General features: G+C 33.8%; 2 protein-coding genes across 10 annotated transcripts; one reads left to right on the top strand and one right to left on the bottom strand.

Annotated features, from left to right (window-relative positions):
• Positions 1 to 326: 326 nt before the first annotated feature.
• On the bottom strand, positions 327 to 4,925 carry LOC113761287 (protein BASIC PENTACYSTEINE4-like). Of its 5 annotated transcripts, none has more exons than XM_027304208.1 (4): positions 4,791 to 4,925; positions 3,395 to 3,568; positions 2,468 to 2,584; positions 327 to 2,276 (listed from the first exon to the last, which is right to left on the bottom strand). In XM_027304208.1, exons 3-4 carry the CDS (start codon positions 2,534 to 2,536, stop codon positions 1,407 to 1,409), a joined length of 939 nt encoding a protein of 312 aa, XP_027160009.1. In that variant the 5' UTR covers positions 2,537 to 2,584; positions 3,395 to 3,568; positions 4,791 to 4,925; the 3' UTR covers positions 327 to 1,406. The 5 variants fall into 5 exon arrangements, with proteins under 5 accessions (XP_027160009.1, XP_027160005.1, XP_027160010.1 ...); XM_027304204.1 differs by having other exon boundaries at positions 2,468 to 2,625; positions 4,791 to 4,924; XM_027304209.1 differs by lacking the exon at positions 3,395 to 3,568.
• Positions 4,926 to 8,079: 3,154 nt separating this feature from the next.
• LOC113761285 (polyprenol reductase 2-like) lies at positions 8,080 to 14,721 on the top strand. 5 transcript variants are annotated; one of them, XM_027304203.1, is made up of 7 exons: positions 8,080 to 8,595; positions 9,468 to 9,817; positions 10,823 to 11,057; positions 12,145 to 12,243; positions 12,389 to 12,460; positions 12,647 to 12,761; positions 14,510 to 14,721. In XM_027304203.1, the coding sequence occupies exons 1-6, from the start codon at positions 8,437 to 8,439 to the stop codon at positions 12,749 to 12,751; spliced, it is 1,020 nt and encodes a 339-aa protein (XP_027160004.1). In that variant the 5' UTR covers positions 8,080 to 8,436; the 3' UTR covers positions 12,752 to 12,761; positions 14,510 to 14,721. The 5 variants fall into 5 exon arrangements, with proteins under 5 accessions (XP_027160004.1, XP_027160002.1, XP_027160000.1 ...); XM_027304201.1 differs by lacking the exon at positions 14,510 to 14,721 and having other exon boundaries at positions 8,080 to 8,244; positions 8,433 to 8,595; positions 12,647 to 13,006; XM_027304199.1 differs by lacking the exon at positions 14,510 to 14,721 and having other exon boundaries at positions 8,080 to 8,244; positions 8,419 to 8,595; positions 12,647 to 13,006.
• Positions 14,722 to 27,981: the final 13,260 nt, after the last annotated feature.

Raw genomic sequence — 27,981 nt, 5'->3', positions numbered from 1 at the left:
TTGAAGGAGGTGGGGAAAAGGCACTAATTATAGATGCATATAATTATATTACTCCTCTATTCAAGCAATTTAAGAAGCAGGAGCTTCTCCGAGATTTTCACCCCCGCTTAAAAATTCTAAAGATAAAAAATTACGATTCTGGCAGTTCGGACTTGCAATCAAAATACGACATTAGTAGTTTTTGATGTGAGGATACAAAAATTTTCATGTTTCTTATTTAATTTACCAGAAATGTGAAAGAAAGATAACAAGAAGATTCTTGCAAGCATTCGTGTAACCGATTAGTCCTATTGGAGTTAGAGAGCAGTAGCTCAAATTGAGGATGAGATAACACATCTTAAATTGAGGATGAGATAACGCTTCTTAGGAAACAGTCCTACAAATTAACGGGACAGGCAAATTTTCACCAAGAGAAAAAAAGAAGAAAAGGTAAATTTTGCAGAGCATGGCCTTGAACTCAAATTTACCAAGTCCAAGAGCATCAAACACTTGTCGTACATTCTGCCTTTGCTCAAAGTCACGGAGAGCAATGGATAATTGCAAAATGTTGAGTTGAGTTTTGCTACTTTGTCCAAAACCTCTCCATGATTGGATAGATCGGAGCTGGAAAGAGACGTATGATGGTAAAGACATACGGCTCCTTCATTCGATTTCTGAGCATCCGCTAGTCTTCCAGGCAATTCCTCATGATCTGTATGCATCTTAGGTCCGAGTTATCAGTGACTCGCCAAGATTTCTTTGCTTGACCTGACCTTTATTTGAGACGACAACTGCTGAGACTAGAATTGGGCACACGTGAGACTGGGGAATACCGAAATGAGGAGCACGCAGGTAGATTATCCTTGCTGATCTCTTCGTCTTCGTGGTGACAGGCATGGTAAGCCTATTGGATTATTATGCCAATGCCTAGTGATATGGTTAGAGCATAAATTTCGACCTACCAAGGGATTCTTGATTCTAGTTTTGTGGTAGTGTCACAGTAACAAATTCAATTGAAATCTCTTGATGCATCCAAAAACTTCTCTAGTCAATGACCTTCTCGCAAATAAAAGTGTTCATACGATTTTCGACTACAGGAATTAAGCTAAAGAAGCATCCCAATTGCGATCCCAGTCCAACTGTGAGTCTTGAAGCCAAGTGCAACACTGCACAAGAACCAATATACATCCACCGCAACTATAGATCTGTACGAGTCTGTTCTGTTCAAGCACTAGGCAATATTCCACTTTTGCAGGGTTAGCTTTACACGAACCAAAAGCATTAACCAAACCAGCTGGAACACTTAAACAGATCCTCCATGCTTTCAATCCACCATTGACAAATTAAAAATTTTAGAAAACTTCAGAGCCCGAAGCTCTTAACAGAAAGAGCATTATACACTTGTCAATATCAACCACCGATAACAATCATTTAATTGTAATGTAGCGATTTGTACCATGCTTAGCCCAGTAGTTTTTAAGATCAAGAGCAATTGATAGATCATGACCACCTGCTGCTAGTCTAGTAAGCAACCGACTAAAAACGCTTCCACTCATCTTCCTCCCACCCATCCGAGCATGCCGTTTGTTGGGTATTTGCGGAAGTGGATACACTGATAAGGAGGTTGTGCAACAAGATGACTGCCAGCCCCCATTTCCCCATTTGTAACACTGCCTGGCTACACCAGTACACGTGCAAACAGGTATTGGCATTCGAGTCTCATCAAAACTTATCTGGTTGAGAGAACTAAGATCCTGAGCATCCCACTCAGCCTTTGACCCATCAGTTGTGACATGTCTATTCAGATCCTCACCGACCTTAGCCTTCTTAGCTGACTTTGACTTTGTTGGGATTACATTGTTCACTTTTGTTCGTTTTGCTTGGTGCGACCTGGCAGCTTCAGATGAAATTGCTGTTATAGGAAAGGCTTCGGTAATGTGCCCTTCCCTTGTCTTGTTGGCAGATTGAGCACTATTGGCATGAGGACTTCTATGCTGGTTGAAGCGCTTCATTCCATGCTGAATGCCACAACCTAATGCACCATTCATAGTACTTTCTTGAAACTGGAGGGCAGCAATGGCATTGTCACGTTCTCGTAGGGCATGATCACGCTCACTAATAGCCGTGTCTCGCTGCTGGATTGCTGAATCCCGCTCATCTAACGCTGCCCTCTTTTCAGACAGTGCCCTATCCCTCTCTTCAATTGCAGCATCCCTTTCAGCTAACAGCATGTTGATCTTTGTATTCATAAAGAAAGCATTTTGTTCCTTAATCTGATAATGCGGGATTCCATTCCACTGCACCAGTGAAAGAAAATTGCAGGAAACTACAAGCAGTATTCAGCAGGGATGCCTCCATAAAGGCTGACATCAACATGAAAGGCTATTGCTATTTGAATACTAGTCTTTTTTCTTTTTTTATTCCATTGTTTTCCTTTCACACACCAATGGAGACAGGAAAAAGATAATGTCAAACAGTAATCACTTACTGGAGAGTGAGCCCCTTTGTAGTAATCTGTCCTCTGTCTCCTGCTTTCTCTTTGCCCACCATCATCCATTGTTCCAGTCAAAAGGCAGAACTCCAGATGCTTTAAAACAAAATGACTCTGCAACACATATTTATATAGTTCTTCATTTAAAAATTATCCTGCACACATGGAAAGTCAAGCATATCATGAGAACTGCCAAAATAACCAATGTAAAAAAACCATTTCTGTTGTATTACCAAGTTACAATCACTCCATGCTAATTATGGATATCTTATTTAGCCCTTTTGATGTATCTCTTTTTTCCTTTTTCTGGAAAGTAAAAAGCAGCAAGCGTGAAAAGAAGTTAAGACAGTGAGCCAAAAACAAACAATAGCATCAAAGTAAATGGAATATTCCTGTTAGATTGGCCATCAAGATAAGTTCCTTTGAAAGTGTTCTACAATAAAATACAAATATTTTAACAACTTTCAAAACCACCATCATTCTTAAGCCTATCAAGCATAGAAGCAAAAGTTCTGAAAACCAAAATGACTGCAGATTTTTGTTGTATTGGAACCAGGTAGACAATGTCAAGGCACTTGTATCAAGACTCAGCTACAGGAAAAACCAAAAAATTGTATATGTTGGCAGTATCAATTAGATAGAGAAGTTCAATATGATGCCACTAAAGTGTTAGTTCAAACTAAATTCCCTGAGTACATTTTACTTGACCAGATGCAGGTGTCAGACAAAACTGGCTAGATAAATCTAAGGCACAGGAAAGAAAATGTCAGAACTATAGGCATAATCCTTGACACCAGACTGAAACAAACCAGAACTTTTTCTTTTTTTTGAAAATGCTTAAATTTCTAAAATGAGACTCACATGATCAATGCAGACAATGTACATTGCTAATCACGGAATTGAATTATTAAGGGCCGTACTTACAAGTTAAGATAGCGGTTGAGGCCATGAAGAGATAACCAGAATCTATGGTTCAGTCCAAATAATGTCACCAGATACAGTTTGTTTAGAACATTAAGCCAGGATACAAGGTATTGTGCAGCTACATTAACCCTCGTCACAGAGATAACACTACTTAACTTCAACAGCAGAAAATCACTGTAGAAAAGCAAAGTTCAGTTCATGTATCTCAAAGAGTAAAATGTTAAGGGCATGCATCTGAAAGAACATTACTAAAGTGTTCACAGTTTAGCCCAGTACGTGTAACTCATACATTCTAATTAGAGCCTGAACTTCCAAAACAATGCTTCATGAAGTTTCTGTAGAACTAATCAAAGAAATATGCCTAGGGAAGACAGAGAATGTTGTCATACTCGAAACTGTAAAGATGAATACAGACTCTCAAGTTCCAACTTGCTAGATTTGAATTAACGTTCTGAATCTTTTTTCTCCCCAATTTTAATAACAGAAATTGGACTCCTGCTTTCCCTTGAATTTTTGCTGAATCAAAAATAAATAATTAACTTCCTAATCTCAACTAACCACTGAGCCAACCTTTTGGGACCTGTGAATTATGATTTAGCGTAGCAGACATACATAAAAATACACATCCGCGACCGATCACATCAGCAATCACATATCATGTAAATAAATAATCATGCCATTTGTCAATCTTTTTCATTTGTTCCTGTAACGAAAAGTATATTAACTGCCACATGCTTACTTTTACATTTAATTGTTTTTTGTCTGATAAATTTTGTCTTCTATCTTAGAATGTGGCAAACATATGTTCCAGAAATTCATCTTTATTTTGGGATTCAAAGTTTTCTGTAACGTGAAGGTGTAAAGACCTCATTGCTTCTTTCATTATTCTGCCAGATATTAGCCCGAAGAGAATGATTACGAAATACGCACCTACACAATGCAAAGTAAAAAAGACAATGTTGAACGAAAATCACTTATTTACCCATCAACTCATCATCATCACTGCTTAAATGTCTTTCCTTGCAAGAACACAACCAGACAAAAGGAAAAAAACAAATAGTGCCGGCTAAAAAAAAAAAATTGATGAATAAAAATCTATGAAACAAAACAATCGAATGCAATTAACAAATGACAATGGCAAGGCTTTCGTCCGTCTGGTATAGTAAACTTAAAAAAAAAACTAATTAGAAGAATATTTGATGACGTTTGAGGAGTTGAAAAGACAGTCGAAAGTAGGGTTTTAAGCAATCAAAGACGACCAATACTCGACAGACCAAGATAAAACGTTCTAATATGCGTAGGTCCCTGCAGATATGAAGATTGAAGAGAAAAAAGAAATTGTGACCGCGGCGGAGGAAAAGAGCTTGAGAAAGAAGGCGGAATTGGACAAACTTACAGAAGAAGGATAGAAGGAGGAGGAGGAGGTGGTGGTGGTCGTGGAGAATCTGGGGGGACTGTGATCCAAACGGTTCTGCCCTCAAAGCTGTTAACCCTTCTCAACCTCCTATTCCTATTTCAGCACTCAAATTAGCTTACTGGTAGTACTACTCTCTAGTAGTATTTCTTAAGAGAGATCTGCCCTTTTTTTCTTTTCTTTTCGTTTTTCACTTGCCCTTTTCTTTTCCTTCCCTTCTCTCATTTTCACAAATATTCCACTTTCCACACCCGCCCCCGAATTCTTTCTACCATACCCAATTAATTTCATAATTCCTTTCTGTATTACACTATCATATTTAACCCACTCCTATGTATAATTTGGTTCATTAACGTAATTTGGAGTTTAAGTGGACTATGTCCTAATAATACATGCATTATAAATCGTCCATGTGATGTTTTATTAGTTGATAAAAATATTTGATTCTAACCAATTTGTTAAAAGCTCAATGGGATCATTAATGTTTTTAAGGGTCCGTTTGTTTCGGGTGAAAATGTTTTCCAGGAAAATATTTTCCTAATTTCCCGTGTTTGGTTGCACAAAAGTTACTGAAAACATTTTCCTATGTAAAATATTTTCACTCATCTTATGGAAAACAACTTCCCTTCCAAACTTACTGAAGTTGTTTTCCGAAATGCATGCATCCCGCCTGTAGTATGTTCCAAACTTACTGAAAACATCTTGTAGTATGTTCTTTTTTTTTTTTAGTGTAAACAGGAGGACTCGAACCCAAGACCTCTTCCTTACACTCCCTCCCCCGTACCACCCAACCCAACCCTCCCTAGTATATTCAAAATAAAAAAAAAACCTCATCCTGCTCATCCTATGCTAGTAATTAATTATGTATAATAGGGACATTCTTTTCTAGAGAAACTTTCAGCAGTGAGAGTGCAAGATATATGTCACAATAAGCATTGCATGTGATTGATATTTGACACTAAATGGCCAGCAATTTGTTTATTGCTTAAGGAGATATTTTTTTATTCATATATACATTTCTCCAAGATTTTTTAAAGTTAAACAATGAGATAAATTTTCTTATTTTGCATGGGAAGAAGTATGTAGTTATAATGTGTAGAAAGTAAAGATAGAGATAAAAGTGAAAATATTTCAAAAGTTAAACAAACACCAGAAAAATGAAGTAAGAAAATATTTTCAATAAGCTAACCAAACACCTGAAAATGATGAAAGGGAAATGATTTTCATGGAAAATTACTTCCACGGAAAATATTTTCCCAAGGAAAACATTTTACTTCCAACCAAACAGACCCTAAGTGTTTTTTGTTTTCCTAGAATTGTTAAAAATTTGTCTAGTCATGTTGTAAATTGTTAATTGTCATTTTCCAAATGAATTAGGTATCTTTAAAGACATCCATAAATTTGCTTTAATATGATAAAATGTCTCAATTTTTCCAACACTAGTTTTAGTTGTAAACCAAGTAAGTTTACATTTGAAATTGAATATAACTCAATTCTCACACACACTACAAAATTGGGCAATAATAAAGGAGTAAATCTTATACATACTGGCTATATATATATATATATATTATCAGTGGTGAATCAATGATACACGTGCAAAAATTGGATTTTAAATTCAAAATTTGCATAATTTTTATTCATCCAATACTGACCTGTTAGTGTAGGAAAGATTAATTCATAATGAAATCATTCAGAATCATATTGTATTCATATATAGCTAAATGTGTAAAATTTTCCGTGCTTACAAATACAAATGGGAATGAAAGGCTCAAAGGCAACATTGATTTCATATTATTTGCATTGTTAGTGACTAAACCTTCAAAAATTTGTACCACAGGGAAGCTTGTTTGCCTTTCCAAATTTCCTTCTGGGCTTGGGCACTTTCAGATTTGAACCCCAGTAGAAAGTACGAAATAGAAATAGAAATAGCCCAAAACTCTTCTTCAGGATTAGGCCATCTCTCTGAGCTCTGAAGCAAAATTTTCGGAACATTAATGACTTTAAAATAATATTTAATAGAAATAATACTTGTAAAGAAGATTCCTTTTTTTAATTTTTTTCTGGAGAATGACCTAAAAAATAGGATCCAACCACTTAAAAAAAATCACATGTTATAAAATCTATTATAGAATTCAAAATAAAATCATTTCATATACAAAAAAAAAATCATAAAATAATTACAAAAAAGAATACCTTGTAATTTTAACCAAAAAAAAAAGCGTCAAAATTTTTAAGGGTACATGACATGTGTATGAGAGATAATTTTACCTTATTTGTATCTCACCTTCACTTTTTAATGTAAATTTAAGTAGGAATATTTTTAATAATAGCAAAACTTAGAACTTAATTAACATGGTGAGATTTTTTTGGGATTAATTCTTGATTTCCCCAAAAGAAAAAAGGAAATTGCATTGCCTTATATGAGTGACACGAGAAATTTGGATAGGGAAAAAAGAAGCATGTAGGAAAACCGAGATAACGGTTTAACTGAAACATCCCAGATTTTTTAACGGCAAAAAGCTAATATGACTAAGGCGGGTGCCGCAGGGGACTATTGGGACAGGGGGGGATTTTTTCCCCCAGTTTAGAAACAGGGTGGGGGGCGGGGGCCATACGTTTTAAAAAAATAAAGATATATATATGTACATAATTATATATATAATATTTAATTTAATAAGTTATAAATTTATAATAATGATATTATTAGTTATATGTATCATTTAATGTATATTAGTGTATGTAATATAATTGATATTATCAATTATACTACTAATTATACTTGTCTATTGATAAAAATTATTAATTATTTATACTAAATTTATTAATACATCTATATTAAATTCCTAGCTACACTTAATACAATAACACTTTTTTTTCTAAAAAAATACAATAATAATTTAGTGATTGTATTTATATCAAAAGTGAAAACTTGATTATTTTAATTATATTTGTTTTATCATATTAGATTGTATTCAAATAACTTTTATTTAATTATTTTTATGAGTTTCAATTATGAAGTTACAATGAATAATAATTTGATGATGTGTTGATATTTTAATACTTGATTATTTGCTATAATTTAATTATAATAAAATTATATAATAAAATTTTTTTAATCCTACGGATCCCCGCAGAGAAGCGGGCGGTAGGCGACTGGGCCGGGGTGGGGAGGCGTCCCCCCGCCCCATTGCCACACTGAGATGTGACTTGATGGAGTCAAGAGAAGGGTAAAGTGCAATAAAAGCAACACTGGAGAAAAAATGCAAATGGCACCAAAACCTCAAGGCGACTTGGTGCCTTTTATAGGCTTTAAACCAAAATTCTCCAGAAGCTACGAACGCTAAACCCCTCGGCCGTCAGAAGTTATCCAGTCTCTCTTTTCACGGTTTCTTCAGTCTCCAACCCTTCACGCCACGCTTAGTATCCAATTCCTGTAAGATCCCCTATATCCTACTACTTGTTTTTCCCGTGACAGCATTGAATTTACGGTTCTTTCTTTCTTTCCCCAATAAATGTGCAAATAACCGTTCATATATGCTTCTCCAATCCTGTGGACGATCATCCTGATAATTGTTCGACCTGCCATCGATAAAACTCTGACAAGAAGACTTGGGTTTTAAGGAAAATGGAGATGGGGCTGGTTACGTTGCTGAGAGTAGCATGGATTGCAGGGACTTTGCCAATTCTGGTAGCTTCTATACCCTGCTCTAAGCTCAATTGGTTTCACGATTTCTTGCTGGGGTTTGCCAGGCGAGGCAAGACTATGCAGCAATCATCTTCTAGAGTAAGTCATTATACTTCTGTATCAACCCACGCATGTACGATTGATTGATAACTAAATCCCTGAATTTCTTTCTGTTTTATTGTTGTAGTAATGCTGCTGTTTTGATGAATTATTCGATCATGCGCCAGGTGCTGTAGCATCTTCTTCATATGCATTTGATGGAACTGAGTTCCATCGAGCTTTCCTACTCTAATGCTTGTATGGTTTTGGCCATGGCTGGTGTTTGTTGTTGTTAGAAAAGCCATGATATTTTATTTTTCTCGAGAGAGAATGGATGACATTGGCTTATAAATTCAGAATGATCATGTAGAGTGTAATTCAAGGTCAAGTTCGAATCTTTTTTAGAATGAATAGTCAAGATCAACCATCGTAGGTCATTTTCTTATAAATGCGCAGATAGAGCCATTAGCTACTTTACGGTTGTTATTTTGAGTGTATGATGGCATGTTAAGATGATGCTATCTGACACGTGCTATTCCTTGATTACTTGATCACTGCATGCGATTATTCATTCCTTCACACTACTGTTTGATGCAGCCGGTGTGTTTTAATTCATCTAACTATCTTCTTTTACATTGCTTCCATTGGTCAATGATTAAGGCCTTTACATGTCAGGTAGAATGTGAATGATGACATTTCATTTCAAGTCACATTTTCTTAGCATTTATAATTGCTTTGAGTTCTGAGCTTTTTATGATCTATTGGCTTTAACTTTGATTACGTCATAATGGACTCGACTTGGAAGTTTCTGTTTTTTTTTTTTTCAAGTACCTTTAGTTTCTGTTTTAGTTGATGGATTCTTTTTTGGAAATCGTAAGTTTACACAAAAAGAAATTCTTGTGTAATTGAACTTAGATGTTATACATGTACAGAAATTCACTGTCCCGCAGAAGTTCTTTTGTCACTTTTATGCATTGGCTGTTATTTGGACAACGTTCTTGCTGTTAGCAACATGGCTTTACGCATACAATATGGCACTATTGGTCTCCCAGCCACTGCACTTTTCTAGGATTACCAGCTATCTCACGGGGGGTTCACATAGCTTTTGGTTGCATGGATCTCCTTCGATGAAGATAGAACAGAGATACAGATGTTGGGTATCTATTTTTCTGCTTTTGTTAATGGAAGCTCAAGTGCTGAGACGCCTTTATGAAACGATATATGTCTTTAAGTACAGTCCTTCAGCTCGGATGCACATTTTTGGTTATTTCACAGGCCTATTGTAAGTATTGACATTTTTTCCTTTTCTCATGATTATTCAATAAATAGGTAAGTGGTCAAAGATCTTTCTTTGGTTTTGAGTCTGTGCTTGTGGTCCTATTTCACAGGCCTATTGTAAGTATTGACATTTTTTCCTTTTCTCATGATTATTCAATAAATAGGTAAGTGGTCAAAGATCTTTCTTTGGTTTTGAGTCTGTGCTTGTGGTCCTTTGCTTCTGCTGAGTTGTAAGAATTAATATATTTAGGCGTGAACACTCAAAATTTTTTTTTTTCCTTTTTATATACTTGTGGGGCTCAGGGAGGTGGTACATCTAAAGAAACATGATTGACGTTATTTCCATGATATTTACCATTTGCAACTCGGAAGTTAACATTTGAACATTATTTTGTTCAATAATTTCATTAAATAAAACAGCGGTCATTAATATTTTAGTTCCTAAGACCATTGAAGTGTTCTATTTATTTCATGTCTTAAAATGCCTGATAAAGTCTATTAAAGTGATTATTTCTGATATCTCATGGCATCAGCCCAAAATTCTTTGAACTTCTAAATTCCTCTAGAAACTCAGTCAGTATCATTTATACTTCCTCTAAAACTCACTGAAAATTGCATAGGGCTGGAAACAAGCTAAATGCTAATAGTAATAGGTAAAACTAGATGAAAGTAATATCGTGAGATCATTCATGAACAACATGGAAGGTTATAATTTTAGTATATGGAGTTCAAAGGCATCACTAGATAACTAATCATGTAGTCCTAGATTGTACAGCTCTTATTTTCCAATAATCAAATAATTAATTGTTATGACCAATTTCTATGTCAACTTGCAATCAGCCTACAAAATGCAATAAATAGCCTATCCCTAGTTTTCTTTGCAAAGATGTTATTGTGAAGTAATCAGACTTCTCTTTCAGATTGCTTATTTTTTCAACAATATGTTAACAGTTGTACTATATGCAGACCCCTTGGACTTTTTCCTGATTAGTTGTCTTTCTGATACTAGTTTCTATACAGCAGCGCCATTGTCACTTTGCTGTAATTACATGTCAGAGGTATTCCTATTTGCCTCAAATCTGATTCAAGAACTAATAGTTAAAGGGAAGGACCGCATGCAATTCGGTGAATATAGTTGGTGGGGATTTGTCAGCCCTCTCTTAAAACTTAAATGGCATGCTTGGTTAGGTGCAGCTATTTTCCTTTGGGGTTCGGTTCATCAGCACCGCTGTCATGCGATTCTTGTAAGAAATTTTGTTATTATTGTTGGGCGTTCCTACAAATAGTTAGTAAAGTTATATATGAGGTCAAGGCGAGTTCCAGATCACTTTTCTGATATTGTATCAAACATGTAGCTTCATTTTTAAGCATCTCTGGTTTCCCCCCCCCCCCCTCCTTATATAGTTGTAGTATTATGGTAACAACTGGATCTAGAAGATTATGACCATTATGATTTGGCTTCATAGTATTTCTTTTTATGTGTTTTTCCCCTATGCAGCTCCTTGTCAAACATCAAGAATAGGATATTTGGCCAAATAATCTTATTTTATTGCTTATATCCTTTATCTCTGTATCTGCTCTTTATGGCAATTTTAGCAATTTTGACTGGTAGAAGAATATGCAACATGGTTATGTTAATTTGAAAAGTTCTGGGTCTTGTAATAAATCTTAACTACCAAATCACCAAATATATTTTGGCATGTCATTTTGCCGTATCCATGGAGGAGAGAAATGCTTTAGTGTATTAATGTGCATGCCTTTGAAGTAAAATGCTCTTTGAACTTTGAAGGCTAAGAAAGTACTTTTTCAAGTTTAGATGTTTGTACAATTGTTTTGTCTAACAGTAGAAAGGGTATTTGGTCTTTTTATTAGTTGGGTACTACTTAAGTTACTATTAAGATGCTATTATATCAAATAATGATACAGTGCCTTAACTTGAAATGGTACTTTTACTTCAAATGCATTAAAATTCGTGTAATGTACTTTGAGAAATTTTCTCATGGCGGATTGCTTTAATTTACGAGTGTCGTGTGTTTGTCTGAGGTGAGTTTGTGCTCTGCCCATGTTGGTTCACAAGGGTTTAACATATGAATAAACCACTCAGAACATGCAAGTGCAAAGCTGCGTATATTCAACATTTTCCTGATCCTGCAGCATGTCTCTCTTTGAACGGGTTTCTTCTTAGTTATTTATGATGTGTTGCTTGGACTTCTGGGAGCATAAATAGACACCTAAGGTTCTACATTGATTAACGATGCTTAATTTTTTATATTTAGGTACATGTTTGTAATGGATTGTCAAACATGCCACATAACTTTGTTTTGAAACCAGGGTTTAGTGCGGGATAACTCAGAGCAGATTGAGGACTACATAATTCCTTATGGTGATTGGTTCAAATATGTTTCAAGCCCTCATTATCTGGCTGAGATTGTATGCCTCTTTTCCTTTACTGTACATTGTTTCATATCTTGCACAACTGTTTTTTTTTTTTTTTTGGCTTGTTGGTGCATTGACATTCTTGTCTTGCTCTGGTGGGCAAAATCAATTTACATTTTGAATTCTTGTGATCATGAAGGTAATATATGGTGGTCTTCTGGTTGCTGGTGGATGTTCAGACATTACGCTATGGTTGCTTTTTGGGTTTGTCGTATGGGTTCTTTGGCTTTATCTCATTTTTTTTTCCTTTTTCCTAGTTTCATTTAGGCCTGATTTTCCCCTCCTTTTCTGAAAATCTATTAATCAATCACCTCTATGTTTGGTAATGGGAACTTCTTTCAACCAGCATTCTTTGTTATAGTCTGCATTCCTTTTATCTGACATATCATTGTTGCAGGTGGCGAATCTTGTTTTTGCGGCCGCTGAAACACACAGGTGGTATCTGAGAAAGTTTGACAACTACCCTAGAGAGCGTTTTGCCATAATTCCATCATTTTATTAATGCGCTCAAGGTACATTTTAGATTCCATTTATTGGGCTTAACTGCTTGGCATTTTTGGCCAAGGAAGAACTATCTCTTGCATTTGAGACATGAGTGGCTGGTGCTCTTTTCTGTTCAGTTAAGGATCGGATTTAGGAAGATAGAAAAGCTCGATTCTCTCTAGTGACATGATTGGACAATTTTTATGTTACTCTCTGTAACAGCAGTGAAGGTGGTTAAGCTGGTTCAGCATATAGAGTCCAGTTGATGTATGTATAAGTAAGCTTCTTATTATATATAGCGGCTTCTTGTGCTTTGTACCCACTAGAAGTGGCAAAATGGATTCATATTCACCAATCCATCCATATAAACCAATCTTAAATGGATTTGGATGATTCATATAAATTCAATGGTTTTAAATGAATAACCATTTAAATCCAATTATATTGGTGGATTTAAATGGATTATCAATGTCATCCATATACATCCACTTAATTTAAAAAATAGAAAACATACATAGTGATTGCAAATATTTATAAAAAAAGTGGGATAGAATCTTGTGGGATCATCTATTCTTTTCTTTCTAACTTCCTCATGTGTCAAATTAATTTTGTGGGACCACCTATTCTTTCCTTCATAACTTCCTCACATGCTAAGTTGCCAATAACATTAATTGCATTTTATTTGCTTCGAGTTCCTAGACTTCTTCCATCCTTTTCAAAATTATATTTTAGTCTCTACTCTTGTTTTTTTTAATTAAATTCTCATGTAGTAATGATTTACAAACATTTACATTCTTGAGTAAAGAAAAAGCGAGAATGCATCATGCAGTGTCAAAATAATTTTTTATTTTTTTAATTCTTTTATTTATAAAAAGAATTTTTCTAATAAGTGTCCTCGCAACATTGGTTAAGATACGTAAATGACACCTTTTTTTTTTTTTAATTAAGTGAAAGGTTTTGAATCCAAATTCTCATACTTATAATCCCTCTCCCTTATCATCCAACCTAAATACAAAAAAAAAAAAGACACCTAATTTACTAAGTAATATAAGGTAACTTGTATATCAATAGTATAATAAGGAGTTTCATACATTTTTAGGTATTACGTGCACATGCGATGAAAATATTTTACTTGTCAAATAACATAAGATTTCTTATTAGAACTCCACTTTTATTCAAGGCATCCCTCTTGAACAGGAGTGCAAAAAATTGGAAACGTAAACTTCTTTTCACTGTAAAGCCGTATTCAATTCACCCAAAAGTTATAAAAATGTAGCCAAGTTATTAATTGTTCATTACTTTACAAAATGATACTTAATGTAATGATGAAAGGTTAAATTGACCACAGCAGTTAAATTTTCTTGGAACTAAACTAATTTTATGAAGAACTGAAATAGAGTAATAGTACAAGCATTTGTTATTACCAAAAGGTTTTAGGTGATTTAAGGATAGAACTTTGGGGATATGTATTTTTTGGAAAAAAATATTTGGATCTTAAATTTAGGATTTGGGAGAGTAAATGGATTAATGGATGGATCATGGTTTACACTATCCATTTAAATGACATCCATTTAGATCCATTTATTAAATGGTTTTAATTGGATTGGATCAATTTGATCCACTATCCATTTAACTAAAACCATTTATCAACCATATATCCATTTTGCCACTTCTAGTAACCACCATTTGAATCACTGGAAACATTTCTAGTTGGAGTATTGTTCTATTGTGCATTATGAAATGAAATGTGCAGACACTCTAGGTTTGGATTGTGCAGTTCACAACAGTGGAGGTTAGCACTAGTACCTGGTGATACAACCATTGGCTGTTTAAGAGTGGCTACTACTCCGATCCATTGTTATCCTAATTGTATATCCTGCAAGTTGATGCTCGACGTGGAATTGAAGTTGGGCGAAGATGTGAAAGCGTGTTTTGATCATGAAAAATTTCCAACCGATGTGATACAGGAATTCTTTGTTTCCCTATTTAGTGCCCCAAACGCGTCTTTATAGGTTCTCAAATTCACTATTTAATTTCTAATTGAAATAATTAACATACATGTATTATTACGTAATATTATCCTGAATGTTAAAATAATCATCTTTACCTCAAGGAACATTTGTTTCATAGCTAACGGTCGCCGGGGGCTCTAGATGCGGGCATATGTCCATTTCTACTCCTTATCACTAGTCACCACCAACTCCTTGAAGGCTTCGGCGTTGCTGCTAATCAACCTTCGTACCCGGTAACTTCCACCGGAAATTAGTGACTAGGCTTTCTGTTGGCTACTGGGCGTGAACCTTCACCGGTTGGCCGATATCAATTTCTTCTTTTAATTATACCTGGTTCTAGCTCCACCAAAGTCCGCCTAAAGTTAAGAAAATGTCCGCTGTGTCCTTTACCAACCATGCATGCACAAGGTTTGATTAACCATTTGAATTACGGGTGCAAATGGATCGAGCTCAATGAAGTAGCTCGCGAGCATGGTCGATCAAAATTTGAACTCGAACTCGGTCAATGCGAGTACGACTTGAGTTTAAGCAGCTCGAGCTGCTTGACGAGTTCGAGTATAATATGTAAAGCTGGAAAACTCATTATTGAGTTTAATTGAGTTTTACATATATATATTTAAAAAATTATTTATTAATATGAAATGTCTATTTTAATCCTTATTTAAATTATATAAAATATACAAATTTATATTTCTTAAACTCGATTAGGCTCGATTGAGGTTAAATTAAACTCAATTTGCACGAACTCAAACTCAAGACAAAACAAAATCGACCTCAAGCTCGACTTTAAAGAGTTTGACAAGTTCAAATAAAGCAAAACAAATTGAATTTGAGCAATGCACTACTCGAGCTCAACTTGTTCGAACTCAACTCACTCGATTGCACCCTTAGTTAGAGTATCTTATCTTGGACTTCTCCAATACACGTGGCAAACCATGCATAACTACGTGAAGTTGTATTACAACTCACTTGATCATGCTACTTCCTAGCACTTTCCAGGTCAGGTTGGTTCCTTATTATTATATTTCTTCTAATACATTCCAATCAATGCCGTCTATGTACGATTTAAGATTTATTTCATTTTATTTTATTTTTGGTGTGCGAATGTCAGGATATTAAACTACTGGAATGCACAAAACTGAAAATGTGTCCGAATGATACATCAATTCTTAGTGTTTGCCGAGAAGAGAAACAATAATGATAAAGCCACAACCAGACGTGGCCAACCTAAACTCTACAGACTTGTAGCTTTTGATGACGGATACATAGCAATTGCGTTGCATGACTACTTAATCCTAGCCTTATCTTAGTAAAAGAACGGCATAACAATTGCCCATTGTTGATAAAATATGGACGGAAAAGATGGATTAGGTACATACATAGCAGCATTAGACTTTATCTGAAAAACGCCAATTGGTGGCCAACAAATTTTGGTGCGTGGGGAGAAATTTAGAACATTGTTATGGTCCGTCAATGAAATTTGGTTTAGACATAGCAGTTACTTTTCTTGATGGGCGGAGTACCGAATGATTAGGACGTAGAATCCAATTCTAACAAGACAAAGTTGCAATTTCTTGCACTCTCACCGTGTTAATAATTCAAGGGATGTCCTTATTCAGGAATTCCACTATATTGTATTCAACGGCCTAAAATTAGATTGTCTTAAACTACAACGTTTTGCCGTATAATCAACTATAATTACAGCGTCGATTCAATGGTGATGAACAGAATCGCGGCCTTCGATCATTCGAGCTGTCTGCAAGATCATTTGTTGCTACTTGCCATCGGACTCTACAATCTTTAATGGTATCTTCACCTCACTATTGCAAGTTTACAACGGGAGGCTGCATTATGGCTCGTATGAAGGATCCACAAATCCAACTGCAGCATCAAAAATACGATTCCCATCATTCGCTAAGACTGTGTTTCCTCGATCTATCCTTTTCAATTCGTAACCTAACATAGCATATACTCCCATGTTAATTTTTCAGGAAAAAGAAAAAAGCATCACACTTTCTTTCTTTTTCTTTTGGGTACTGGTGCGTGTCTTAAGAAGGAAATTAACAGTTATATTGTTTTGGAAGTTGCATTCTGTGAATGTAATTAAGGATGCGTTTGATAAAATTGAAATCTAAAAATTAAAGTATGAAATCTGAAATCTGATTACATTAAGTTATTGAATTGTTAAATATTAAATCTAATACATTCGAGTGCATGTCACATTCAGTAATAAGTGAATAGCTTATCACTTAAAATTCGAGAGCAAGTTTTGTTTAGAAAATTCAGTGTCACTTAATTAATTCAGATGTTCAATTTTACATTATCAAACGGTTTGAATATGTTAAGATCTGAATCTATTAAATTTAGGTGCTTAATTGGGTTATCAAATAGAGATTATGCCAAATTTATCACGGAATTGTAAGTAGGAGATTTTGGATTTAAAACCTCCCACTTAAAAAAAAAAAAAAACAAAGAACCAACTTTTATCATAGTGCAAATTAAACGTAACCCAAGGAGATTAATTAAACGTAAGCAAGGAGATTGAATCTCAACAGATAATATTTAATAGCAAAGGGTTTGGCATATAAATGAACATTGGTGGTGGGGAATAACGTCCTGGATGATGTGTTTCTGGGGTAGGTTCTGGTCCCTGGTTATCGATTACCAGAAAAAATTAGGTCATCGTTCGGCGCAGGTGTCACACTGGAGCCCATGCCACGTTCTTTCCTGGCTGCATGTGCTTTGTTGCGTAAAATTTGTGTTGTATCCAGATCTCATTAATTGTTGCTCATAGGTCATAAGTCATAACTCAATCCGCAGGCCGTGCCCCTTATCTCTGCCCATTAAATAATGCTAGCTCGTGTCCTTTTCTATGGTTTCTTAATTCCTTGTTCAGTGTTTGACTATAGTGACTAGTGATTCTGAACCTCTATATTATTAATTTCTTGTATCTTTTTTTTTTTTTTGAGTTTTTCGTTTTTTTTTAATAGATTTCCACTCAGAACTCATTAACATACTTAAATCGCACCTAATCTAATAATTTTTTTTAAAAAATTCGCACTTAACCTGCGATACCATGTGAATACACATACTAATAATACTAATAATTATCACCCCTTATATTTACATACTTTCCTTAATTAAGTCTACTTTATTGAAAGCTTAACAACTTTATTACGTCTCAAGGAGTGACCCATTTTTGTTTTGATTGGTGATTGAAATCCAAACATCCATTAGGCAACGTAATCCTCTACTAAAGTTGCTCAAAAAGAAAACGAATCCTTTTTCTATATATGAAAAGTGCAAAGCTCATTAATTTGCTTGTTTCGTGCTGCAAAAGTGCGTACCTTTTTTGCAGATTAGCGTTTAAGCTTGTGGTGATGATGTTTCATCTCTTGCTACATTCCCTAAAGCCACAAGCAAGTGCTCTATGACTTTCCTTCTGGTCCACTTAGTTATTTAGGGAATAACAATGCTCAAACTCCCGCTTGAGGGAAAAAAAATAGAGAGTTTTTTTAACCAGCGTCTATTGGACACTCGTTAATGCATTTAAATTAACTTATCTTGTCGTATAATATATATATATAGAGTACCCGTTCGATCCAAAAATAAAATATATTACTTTCTAGGTTTCTAAAACTGTTTTTGCATTTTGAACTTTTAATAAAATATATAGTACCCGTTAGAGAGCCTTGCAGCAATTATTTTCAGGATAGACCAATAGAATATGTTAAGAAAAGAACATACAGTTAAAGTGAATCCAAATGGAGGAAGTATCCATTAATTTATGATTTTAGATAAAGATTTGTTTTATTCTCTTTTGCAATACTGTGATTCCACTGAATGTTCCTTTCTAAAGGTTCAACCTTTTTGTCTTTAAATAAAAACCGGATTATAGATTCCACCAAACAAACTGACCTCATCAATTATTCGCAGGCGTGGAACCCCGGTTTGTACCTCTTCTGCTTGTGCTCTTGCCACTTGGGTTTTCTTTGGCTAAGTACAGCATATTTGGGAGTTGGGAATGGGAAATTGTGTATTTGGATAATAGATTATTTGTGAAAATCTTTTGAAAAAAGTATTGCAGTATTTTTTTTTTTTGATATGATACATGTATTATAGAAATGCTGATTGAAAAATATATTGATGATACAAGTAAATAAATTTTTAGAAATAATTTACTATCCAAACAAATCCTGCCCATGTATGTAGATTGAAGACTATTTGATTTCAAAAAAATGAGAAGGATGAAAAAACCATGAAAGCAAAAAAAGTATATATGTAAATTCGACTTTGTTTTTTCATTTTATGTCTCCTGTGTGCAACATTAAAAACAAAAAACACTACACTAACGGGAAACACAGTTTGTGTTTGGATTGCAATTTTCTGGAGTTTTTGTAAAAAAATATACTGTAGCGATTTGATTTATGTAAGGTAAAAAGGTGATTGAGAAATATGTTTACGGGGAAACGTAGGGATTTTTTTGATAGAAAATTCCTTTCCAAACAAGGGTACTTGTGGTTTTTTCTTTTCTTCCCCTTCCCCTCGAGGATATACATTCCTCCAGGAGGAGCCCACTCACAAGTCACAAGAGAGGGAGAATCCTGTAAGCAAGTCCCCATGTCCGAGTATTGAGCAATTCATTCATGTTGGGACACTGTATCTGATTCCAAAATTTGCAGGCTTCTCTGTATCTTTCGAAAAGCCAAGGGATGGTGCAGATAAGTCAGCCCAGAAATCCTTCCACTGAATCTGGCCTCCCTGTATTCAAGATATTGTTACGATTAACTATTAAAGTTGCTGCAGAATAAGCAAAACAAGCAGCAGTAAATCTTTTAAAGTAGTTTGATGCTTGTGGATCAATCAACAATACATTTGTTAAGTATATTTAGCCGAACATGATTGCTTGGTCCGCAGCACATAATTCACTTGAATGTGTCGTGTCTGCTGAACAAAACAAAGTGAATGCTGGATGGTATGCATTTGTTGGATTGTTGGAGTTTAATCTCCGACATCCAAACATTTTGCCCAAGCGTCTCCATGTGAGACCACGTCCAGTGGCCATGGTTTCCTACCAGCTGCATTTGACGAGGAAGCTTAAATCTGCATCATCTTATCATAGTTGTTTTGGATGAGGACACCAATGGTCCCTCAACTTTGATTCATATTCTATCTAATTCCTGAACTTTTTTAAGTGTTTATCAAGTTTCTAAACTTATATATTTTGGTTCTAAATAGCCTCCAAGCCAAATCCAATTATGGTTGTTTCTTGCTTTGCCCCCTAACCTAAGGTTTGATTCAATGCATAGTTCCACCTTCTAAGATCAACAACAAGGCGTACGTATTAGCTATTTTTATTGATTAAATATTTAATTTTTTTTTTTTTGTAAATAAATTGGCTGGCTAAAATTAATCACATTATCCTTCCTATGATTTATATGAACTAAAAAATGACAGCACTACTTTTTTACAAAGACTAAGTCTAACGTTACTTTGTCTTTAACATTTTTTGCTGACTTTGTATCTTTTTTTCCCAAGTTTTAAATCTCTTCAAAAGAATATAAAATTTCAACATGAATTATAAATTTTTTTAAAAGAAAGGAAAGTATTTTTGTTTTTTATCAGTCTAACATCTTTTTCACAAGATTATTTAGAATATGATAAATTTTGACAGCAAACAACTAACAAAAGAATAAAAGTGTAATTAGTTTTTTTTTTTTTGCATATTATTTTACTTTTAATGTTTCTTCATTCTTTTTTGTTTATTTTGCAGGTACATGACATCTACACAAATATTCCTTTTTCACTAACTTTGTTCTTAGAATTTGACTTGATTAACCGATCCCCACAAGTACATAGTATAAGTTTGACTAAATTTGTTAAAAGAATAAATTTTCATTATTTTTGAATTGGTGAACAATTGTATTTATGCAAAACATTTTAGTGGAAACCCGTTTTTTAAACTTGGAATGGGGCAAATGGAGGACATCCATTAAACTTTGGTGGGGTAAAATGAAACTTATCTTAGCTTGAATTGGGTTTAAAGACCATTAACACCCAGATTGAGAATTTTAAGGACCGAATGGATAGTTTTAAATTTGAGAGACTAAATAGAAACTTTGGCTAAGATTTAGAGATCATTGGAGTCATTTACCTGTTGTCTGTTACTATTTAAACATAAAATTAGGTTAACACATAGGAAATCAAGAAAAAATTTTGGGCGAATGCACTAAATAAAGAAATGTAGGAAATCTAGCCTATAAGGATAGCATTGGTGGAAGATACAAAGTATTTGGATTGCTTCTTTATAATTATGAGAATTTATAAAAGTTAATCTTTGTTTGGTTTAAATTTTTTCCCCCCCTTTTTAGGATCTTTATGTTCAATACGTCTTTACACTAGTGTATCAAGATACAAGTCACGCGTGTAAAAACAAATGCTAAAATTTGGAAATCATGTTAAAAGTGTTGTGGTATAGAATGCAGGGGCGGAGCCAGAAAAAAATTTTAGTGGGGGCAAAAATAACATCAAAATTTTTTATCTACTCTTTTTCTAATTTTTAAGCAAAAAAATAATAAATTCACCAACAAGTACAAATGGGGGAAGAAAGAAGAGCCGTCGGTTGTGAAGGGAAAATGGGGACCAGAGGAGGAAAGGGAATTGGGGAGTGGGGACCAAAAGAAAAGACTGATATAATTGGTACTTGGCTTTATTGGGGGAAAAAATGGGAGACCAGGGGAGGAAAGTGAATGATATAAAATTTGTGACCTACTTTTTCACATTTGTTCTAAAAAAACTCTGGGGGCACCTTTACGATTATATCAAAATTGTATAACTATTATACAAATTTGAGGGGAGGCAGTGGGGGCCCATGCCCCCAGTGCCCCCACCTTAAATCCGCCCCTGATAGAATGCTTTACATTATCAGCGTATGAAATATTATAGGTTCGTCTGGGAGTGAGTTATTTATACAATTTTATTTATTTGCATTATCAAGACATTTTTTAATTATTTTATCTCACATACATTATATTAAAGAAGTGCTACAATTATTTTTTTCAAGAACTTATTCGAAAAAAATCACTATCCAAATATAAAAGCTATAACTTTTTTCCGCCATACCATGTCAAAATTTGGGAGGAATTGGGATAAATCTTTAAACTGGCTGAAGTTGCACGAGTGAAACCGTGGCAGCTCTGATTGGACTATTGGGTAACGGTTTAAAAAAGGACACGAAATTGGCTTCTGATTGGACTATTGTGGTATGTGTAGGAGTGCAACCGAGTCGTGTTGAGTCGAGTTTTGATTTAATCGAACCGAATTCCAACATAATTTTACAAAACTCAAACTCGAGCTAGGGTACAAACAAATCAAGTTTTGATCTAATTGAATCTGGTCTCAACATAATTTTACAATAACTTGAGCTCGAGTTTGATAAGTTCAAAATGTCAAGTTAGAACTCGAGCTCAACTCAAATTCGAGTTGAGTTCAAACTTGAGTTCGAGTTAAAAAAAGATAAAAATAATTATTTTTTTTTAAAAAAAATAATAATAATAATTTTTCTTAACAAATAATAAAACATTGGGAATATATATGTAATTTTACTATTAAAATAAAAAATTAAAAAATATATATTTCTATATATATATAATCGAGTTCGAACCGACTCGAGAACTAACGAATTTAGTATTTTTGAACTCGAATTTGAGTTAGAATTCAACTTGGTCAGACTGAACTCGCAAGTGACTGGATTCGTTTGCAACCCTAAGCATGTGCAACGATTGGTTTTCATGCTGCGTTTATTTTTAGGACGAGCTAAATAGTAAAACCGTGGGAGCTCTGATTGGACTTCTGGGTAATGGATTCAATAAAGACACAAAATCGGCTTTACAGCAGTGTTTGATTGGGCCTTCCTATTTCGGCACGCGAAACGATTGTTTTACATATTGCTTTTATTTTTAGGATGATCTAAATACAAGTAAAATTTAAGAGCAGAAAGCTCATATAAGAATAACAATAGAAACAAATTAACAATTGCAGCACTTTTCATGATGTAATGTATATGAGATAAAAAAATTTATTATAAAATAAAATATAATTGAAAAATATGTTTATAATACAATCAAATAATTTTTTACAAATAAAATCGCATCCAAGCAAACCCCTTATGTAAAGCAAATTGGTAAATATATATGGCAAAAGCAACTATGAACATTCCAAATACTAGTAATTTGGGCGGCATGATCAATAGAATGATTAACTAGGTAGTTAATAGGTATAGAATTAGGGAGAGGAAGGGCTGTTAGAGTTTTTCGTTTAGAGCTTAAATTTTGTGCTCATCTGTGGAGAGTGGGAAGAGTGTGGGAGGATGGGAACGTAAAAAAAAATTGAAAAAAGGATTAGGGGTAATTTAAGAAATAGGATACGGTAGGAGTATTTGAGGAAAAATATTAATCCATGTATTTGGAATGTTCGAGTCACTAAAATATACAGCTATATTCCACCCCACAATTACTTTACATAATGTTTTACTTATTGTGGATGATGTGAAAAAGTAAGGGCGTGCACAAATTTGGTTAATAGAATTTAATTAAAATTGATGAATTGATTTCATCATTTCAATTCGGTTTGGTTAAAGCTGAATTCTAAAAGCTATTATTTGATCCAAAAGGAATTTTGGGTTTTCGATTTTGGTTTTAAGCAAAAAAACTGAATTTAAAATTTCCTTTTCTTACTTATTACACACATACATACATATATAGGTAAATACACACATATATACATACAGAATATATATATAGATATATTATGTGTGTGTATATATATATATATATATGTATCTATCTATCTATGCACGTATACTTACATGTTATTGTGAACACTTTATGGTCTCATTACCTTTTCCAAGTTCTAATTACAATCAAAATACGGTTAACATGAGTACAGGTTACTCCAATTTGAGTTTCGGTTAACCAAAATAAAATGCACGCTTATAACCGAATTTCAAATCGACGAAATCGATCAACCGATTTCAATTCAATTCGATTTCAATTGGGTGAATATAAAATTGATTTTGATTTATGTCAGAAAAACAAGAACCTTTTTAAATCACTGATCAACTGACTGATTCTCACCCTAAGATAAAAATAGATGGCAAATATTTATACGTGGCGCGTGTAGTTATTACCTTTGAAGAACGATTTATTTTTTGAAGAAGGATACATTATGGGTTAGTTAGAAGTAGAGGTGAGGGTGCCACGTGGATCAGCCGAATCGAATCCGATGGGACTTTTACCAGAAGAATCGGTCGGGAATCCAGAAAAAGGTCCGACCCTTTTATATCCGGATTTCACGACCAGTTTCTTTTTTCTTCGAAACAAAGCATAAGCATATCCTCTGTCGGATCCGGTGGATCCCACCTAAATCCAGTAACTGCGGAATAACAGCTGGGCACAAACTCAGAAATTAGAGTCCATCATTGGAGTGGCTGCCAATCAGAATCCATATCCGTCAATGGCCAACTTACCCGTGATCCCATTTAGATGCCGCCACTCCAAAAACTTGAGCACCCTTGTCCTTTATATCGCCGACATATCATCACTCCCAGAGAGCGTATAGGCAGTCTACACCTGGAAAATATCACTGGATTCCGGTGCTGAATTCACTGGACAGTAAGGTCCAGTTTAGACTGCTATCTTTTTTAAGTTTTTATAAAATAATGTGCTGTAATGATTTCGGTGTGCATGATAAAAACGGTGATTGAAAAATATATTCACTGAAAACGTAAGAATTTTTTGAAAGAAAATTGTAATTCAAACACTATCTAAATTTAGGCTATCTTGGTGAGAGTTTTCTTCTCTTCTAAACTACTCTGGTGAGAGTTTTGTTTAGTTTTTATTTCTTTGTTATTTATTTTATCAGATCTAAGAATTTCTTCAGATCTATATGTTATATCTAAAATTTATTAGATCTTCTCGTCATATCTCTATATCAGTTTTGATATTGAACCAGTTGGATAGCAGATATGAAGGAATATACATGCACCGATATATATATGTGTGTGTGTGTGTGTGGGGAGTTGTTCGTTCAATTGGTCAGATTTGATGATTGGTGATTCACAGTATAATTTTCTATATTTTGTAACTCCGTTAAATCTTATAATTTTTTAGATCAAATATATCTGTGACATGTTCAATATATTTTCTGCCATTAGTGCATATTACTTTGTCAAACAAATTATGCCGAACGATTTCCGGCGAAATGATTAATAATATTGATTTATATTTTATCAAAAAAATAAGGCTCAACTATAGTAATTCAATTTATTTCTATATTTTTTTAAGGATCGTTTCATTTTAATATCTATAGTAATAGCACTAACTACAAGATAGAAAGATTTGAAAATTAACTGATATAATAAACCTAAAAGTATAATAAATTTGATTATATTTTTGAAACTCCGAGAGTATTTTCCATAACATGAATGTCGTTGCAAGTCAATAAATTTGTATATAACTTCCAATGATTTGATAAAAAGTTCTTGAAGATTAAAAAAAATCTAACAAAATAGATCTAACTTCCAAATTTAATTTATGAGATCTACCAAATTTTTAGTATTACCCACAAAAAATGCCAGAAAAAACTTTTACAAAAATGTTTTAAGAGAGAAAACTCCTATTAAAAAAAACCTACGAAGAAGAAGAATTCTCAATATGAAACATTATGAGAGAACAATCTCTTATTAAGAAACTATAGGACATAAATTATTTGAATAATAGAAATAAATCTAGGAAAAGGCGCCGCTCCTGAGGGAAAAATTTATTTGGTTTCTCTCCCATAGGATAAGTTTTAGACGAAAGTAAGAGATAATGTCCCTTCAAATTTAATTTGATTTTCAGTTCTATATAGATCATGTGCTATATTTGATGTACTTACTACCATTAGTACATGTATATGAATTAAATTATCCTTTTTACCAAAAATAAAAATTCCGGTTCGGATAACCAATATTTGCACATTATTTTAAAAAAAACATATTTTTCAATCATCTTTCATCCTATCATAAAAAGAATTACAATCAAAATTCTTTATAAAAGACAGCACAATCAATTGAACTACATATTTTTCCAAGATGTATTCTAATTCCCCTCTACCTGTTTATTTCTTTTATATATTTTTATGTTTGTTCTTCATTCTAGTTATTGAGTGATACGAATTAAACTTATTTCACCATAAATTGTGACAAAAGGAAGATGAAAAGGAATATTCCGCTCAATATATATTTTTGCTATTTTAATTTTAACAAGTTATATTTGACAGTGGAACGTTTTTTTATCTCAAACAACCTCAAGGATCAGGAGAAAATAGATCTCACAAATTAGTCATGAGAAAATGATGAACTAGAATTGTGTGAAAGTCCAACACAGACATTTATATTGGAAATTTGACTAGCGTACGGTGAGATTCAATTTAGAAACATTTAAGAAATCATGGCTATGTAATTTATTCTCACTCTCAATTTTCATCCTATTTATGCAATACTTATGAAATAAACAGTAACGAATACTCTTTTAAACATTGAACGTGATTTGACCAAGTACCGTGACAATTTCAACAGGCTATGATAAGAATAAACTCACAATTTGATTAAGATAAATTATCCGTTCATTAATAAAAATTCTTTTCAATTTAATAGACAAAATTTTACCTAAACAATATTTTTTTTAACTTAAAAAACCTTAACCACTGTGACAATTGCATTGTGTGACGACCAATTTAGGTTTATTTTGGCAAAAAGGTTTATATGATCAGGGCTGAGGCAAGGCAAAGCCAACTTAATTGAATTTCATGTGCATGTGACGTGCTCAGACCAAATAGAGAAAAATCCAAGCGAAGCGCGTCGAATTCCATGAGTCAACAAGTCAAACTCCGCATGCGCTTACGGGTAAACGAAGGATGCCTCCTTCAGTCTGGTCTACTGCACCATGCACATGTACCATTTTGATTTTGGGACCTGCTATTAGTGTGACCCTTACCTCTGTCTTTTTCTGTCCAATCTTCCAGTCTTACAATTGATTATCCGAAAGTCCAAATTTACCTGCTTTTTGCTGAAATCGTTTCCTTCCGTCCAACCAATGGCAACAATCCTTATAACCCTCAATGCTTGGAAGCATGAATAACGTGGGAGACCCGAATTGAGATAAAATAAGGCCCTATTTGACACTTGAGTTTTTTGCCAAGTTTATCTATTACAAGTTTTTTAAAAATTTTAGTTACAGTAATCTCAAAAAACTTTTCAAAAATTTTAAATTATACACTTCAAAATATTCAAAAATTTATACACTTTAACAAATTTTTAAAAAAAACTTCTACAGTAAACTACAGTAAAGTTTTAGACAAACATCTAAAAAACTCACTTGTCAAACGGGGCCTAAGATCGTATTAAGAAGTCATTTACCCACTTAATTCGCATAGTGTGATTTGATCTTCATGCTCATAATTCTCATATTTCTTTGCGCAACTCTAAACACTTTATCAATCAATTTGGTAAATCATCAAGAGTACTACTTACTTTATATACACATTGTTTCCTCGAATTGATTAGACAATTATGAAAAAAAAGACCTCAAGTAACTATGCAGATTATAGATTGGACTTATTATCAAAATGTAAATTTTAATGCCATGGCGATAGCAAAATTACCCTTGTTAATTGAAATTAAATACCATCACCAATTGACTTAGGACAGGGGATTTCTCATTTTGGTAAAAAATTATATGGCATTATATTGTCACCATTTAAAGTATGGTCCCTAAGTATTTTGCATTGTGAACTGTTTAAGATACTGGATTGTATTAGAGGTGCAAACAAATCAAATCGATCCCAAACAGTGCTATACTCGAGTCTACTTGCTATAGCACTACTCGAGATTGAATTTGATTGAATCAAGCTTAAATTTCTACATATTGACTTTGATTCACTAAAGTTTCTGAGATGTTCAATTTTGATTCGTTTGGACTCGAGCAAACTAGATCTCGATGTATCGAGCTTGATTAGGAAATGAGGTATTTTGGAAATTGACAAGAATTCAGTACTTATATATGTAATTTACTATACACTAATATATATATATATATATATATATAATACGTGTTGCTCGATAAGACTCGATGAGTTATTGAGTTTAACTAAAAATTATCAATACTCGACTCGTTTGGTTAACCAAGTTGCTCGAGTT

The sequence above is a fragment of the Coffea eugenioides genome, chromosome 2 (assembly GCF_003713205.1).
Source record: "Coffea eugenioides isolate CCC68of chromosome 2, Ceug_1.0, whole genome shotgun sequence".
Classification (NCBI taxonomy): Eukaryota; Viridiplantae; Streptophyta; class Magnoliopsida; order Gentianales; family Rubiaceae; genus Coffea; species Coffea eugenioides.
Note: the sequence above shows the minus strand (reverse complement) of the source record. Positions and strands in the feature narration are given on the sequence as shown.

Bases quoted from the DNA above. Each gene is read 5' to 3' on its own strand.
- LOC113761287 (XM_027304208.1), bottom strand. From the start codon at position 2,536: ATGGATGATGGTGGGCAAAGAGAAAGCAGGAGACAGAGGACAGATTAC. The intron at 2,277-2,467 runs GTAAGTGATTAC...TCACTGGTGCAG, and splicing joins ACAAAGGGGCTCACTCTCCA to TGGAATGGAATCCCGCATTA.
- LOC113761285 (XM_027304203.1), top strand. From the start codon at position 8,437: ATGGAGATGGGGCTGGTTACGTTGCTGAGAGTAGCATGGATTGCAGGG. The intron at 8,596-9,467 runs GTAAGTCATTAT...ATACATGTACAG, and splicing joins TGCAGCAATCATCTTCTAGA to AAATTCACTGTCCCGCAGAA. The intron at 11,058-12,144 runs GTAAGAAATTTT...TTTTGAAACCAG, and splicing joins ACCGCTGTCATGCGATTCTT to GGTTTAGTGCGGGATAACTC.